Source organism: Haliaeetus leucocephalus, unplaced genomic scaffold (assembly GCF_000737465.1).
Source record: "Haliaeetus leucocephalus isolate CR32 unplaced genomic scaffold, Haliaeetus_leucocephalus-4.0 Scaffold177, whole genome shotgun sequence".
NCBI lineage: Eukaryota > Metazoa > Chordata > Aves > Accipitriformes > Accipitridae > Haliaeetus > Haliaeetus leucocephalus.
Window position 1 is genome coordinate 165,433 of NW_010972613.1, and position 1,346 is coordinate 166,778.

Here is a 1,346-nt window from a genome sequence, read left to right on the forward strand (position 1 = left end):
CCCCCCCCACTGCCACCCCTCTGTGCCGCCAGGTCCCCAAGAAGCTGGTGAACTCGGTGACGGACTGCGCCGACGACGCGCTGGCGGGCTTGGTGGCCTGTAACCCCGGCCTCCGGCTCCTGCAGGGACACCGGGTAGTCCTGCGAGCCGACCTGGTAGCCATCCGGGGTCGGGTCGCTTTGCTTTCCGGGGGGGGCTCCGGCCATGAGCCTGCCCATGCAGGTGAGCTCCCCCCTGCCACTGCCGCGGGCCGGCTGCCCCCCGGCACAGCCCCCAACGCCCTGTCTTGTTCCGTAGGGTACATCGGGAAGGGCATGCTGACCGGCGTGGTGGCCGGTGCCGTCTTCACCTCTCCGGCCGTAGGCAGCATCCTGGCGGCCATCCGGGTAGTGACGCAGGCTGGCGCAGGTAGGATGGCGTGGTGGGGTGTGGGTCAGAGCTTCGCCCCCCACCACGGCTTCACCCCAGGTTCGCGCTCCCTCTTGCCCCCCCCCCCCCAGCTGGGACCCTCCTGATTGTGAAGAACTACACCGGGGATCGGCTTAACTTTGGGCTGGCGCTGGAGCGGGCGCGGGCAGAGGGGGCCGACGTGCAAATGGTGGTGGTGGGGGACGACAGCGCTTTCACCACCTTGAAGAAAGCTGGGCGCCGCGGGCTGTGCGGCACCGTCCTCATACACAAGGTCCGTAGGGTGACACTGGTGCCCAGGGCCCCCACCGCATCCCTGTGGGGACGGGGGATTTTGGGAGATGGGGCCCGGTGGTCCCTCACCCGCTGCTGACCTTTGCAGGTGGCGGGGGCCCTGGCCGAGGCGGGGGCGAGCTTGAATGAGATCGTCGAGAGGGTGTCAGCGGCGGCTAAAGCCATGGGTATGTGTGTGTGGGACCCCTTGGTGCCCTGTGGGGACCCCCAGGGTTGCCGTGCCTTGTCTCCCAGCCCCATCCCCGCCATCGCTCCTGGCAGTTCACAGCCCTGGGGCAAATCAGAGCCTCCCCATGCCCCCCACCAGCCCCAAATCCCCCTAGGCTTAACCCCATCTGCCCTCCCCATGCAGGTACCCTGGGTCTCAGCCTGTCCCCCTGCAGTGTCCCTGGGTCCAAGCCCACGTTCCGGCTGGCTGACGATGAGATGGAGCTGGGCCTGGGTAAGGAAATTCCGCCCCCCCCCCATGACCCCCCCATGCCCCGGTGGGGGCTGAGTGCCCCCCTGTCCCCCATGGGGCAGGCATCACCCAGTGCGGGAGGTGCCCGCAGCATGGGCTGATGCTGCCTCACCTCCTCAGGAATCCACGGCGAGGCAGGTGTGCGCAGGATGAAGGTGAGCAGGGACCTGCTGTGCCCCCCCCC

General features: G+C 68.8%; 2 protein-coding genes across 2 annotated transcripts in view; one reads left to right on the forward strand and one right to left on the reverse strand.

The window, feature by feature from the left end:
• The window catches only part of DAK (dihydroxyacetone kinase 2 homolog (S. cerevisiae)), a 4,742-nt gene that overhangs the window by 893 nt on the left and 2,503 nt on the right, over positions 1–1,346 (forward strand). The window contains exons 3-8 of the mRNA XM_010564359.1: positions 33–222; positions 298–408; positions 501–682; positions 791–869; positions 1,055–1,144; positions 1,283–1,317. Coding sequence (XP_010562661.1) covers positions 33–222; positions 298–408; positions 501–682; positions 791–869; positions 1,055–1,144; positions 1,283–1,317 — 687 coding nt within the window. The remainder of the gene's footprint in view (positions 1–32; positions 223–297; positions 409–500; positions 683–790; positions 870–1,054; positions 1,145–1,282; positions 1,318–1,346) is intronic.
• The window catches only part of CPSF7 (cleavage and polyadenylation specific factor 7, 59kDa), a 23,114-nt gene continuing 22,709 nt past the window's right edge, over positions 942–1,346 (reverse strand). Inside the window, exon 12 of the mRNA XM_010564361.1 lies at positions 942–953. The gene's annotated coding sequence lies outside the window, so the exon portion shown is untranslated. The remainder of the gene's footprint in view (positions 954–1,346) is intronic.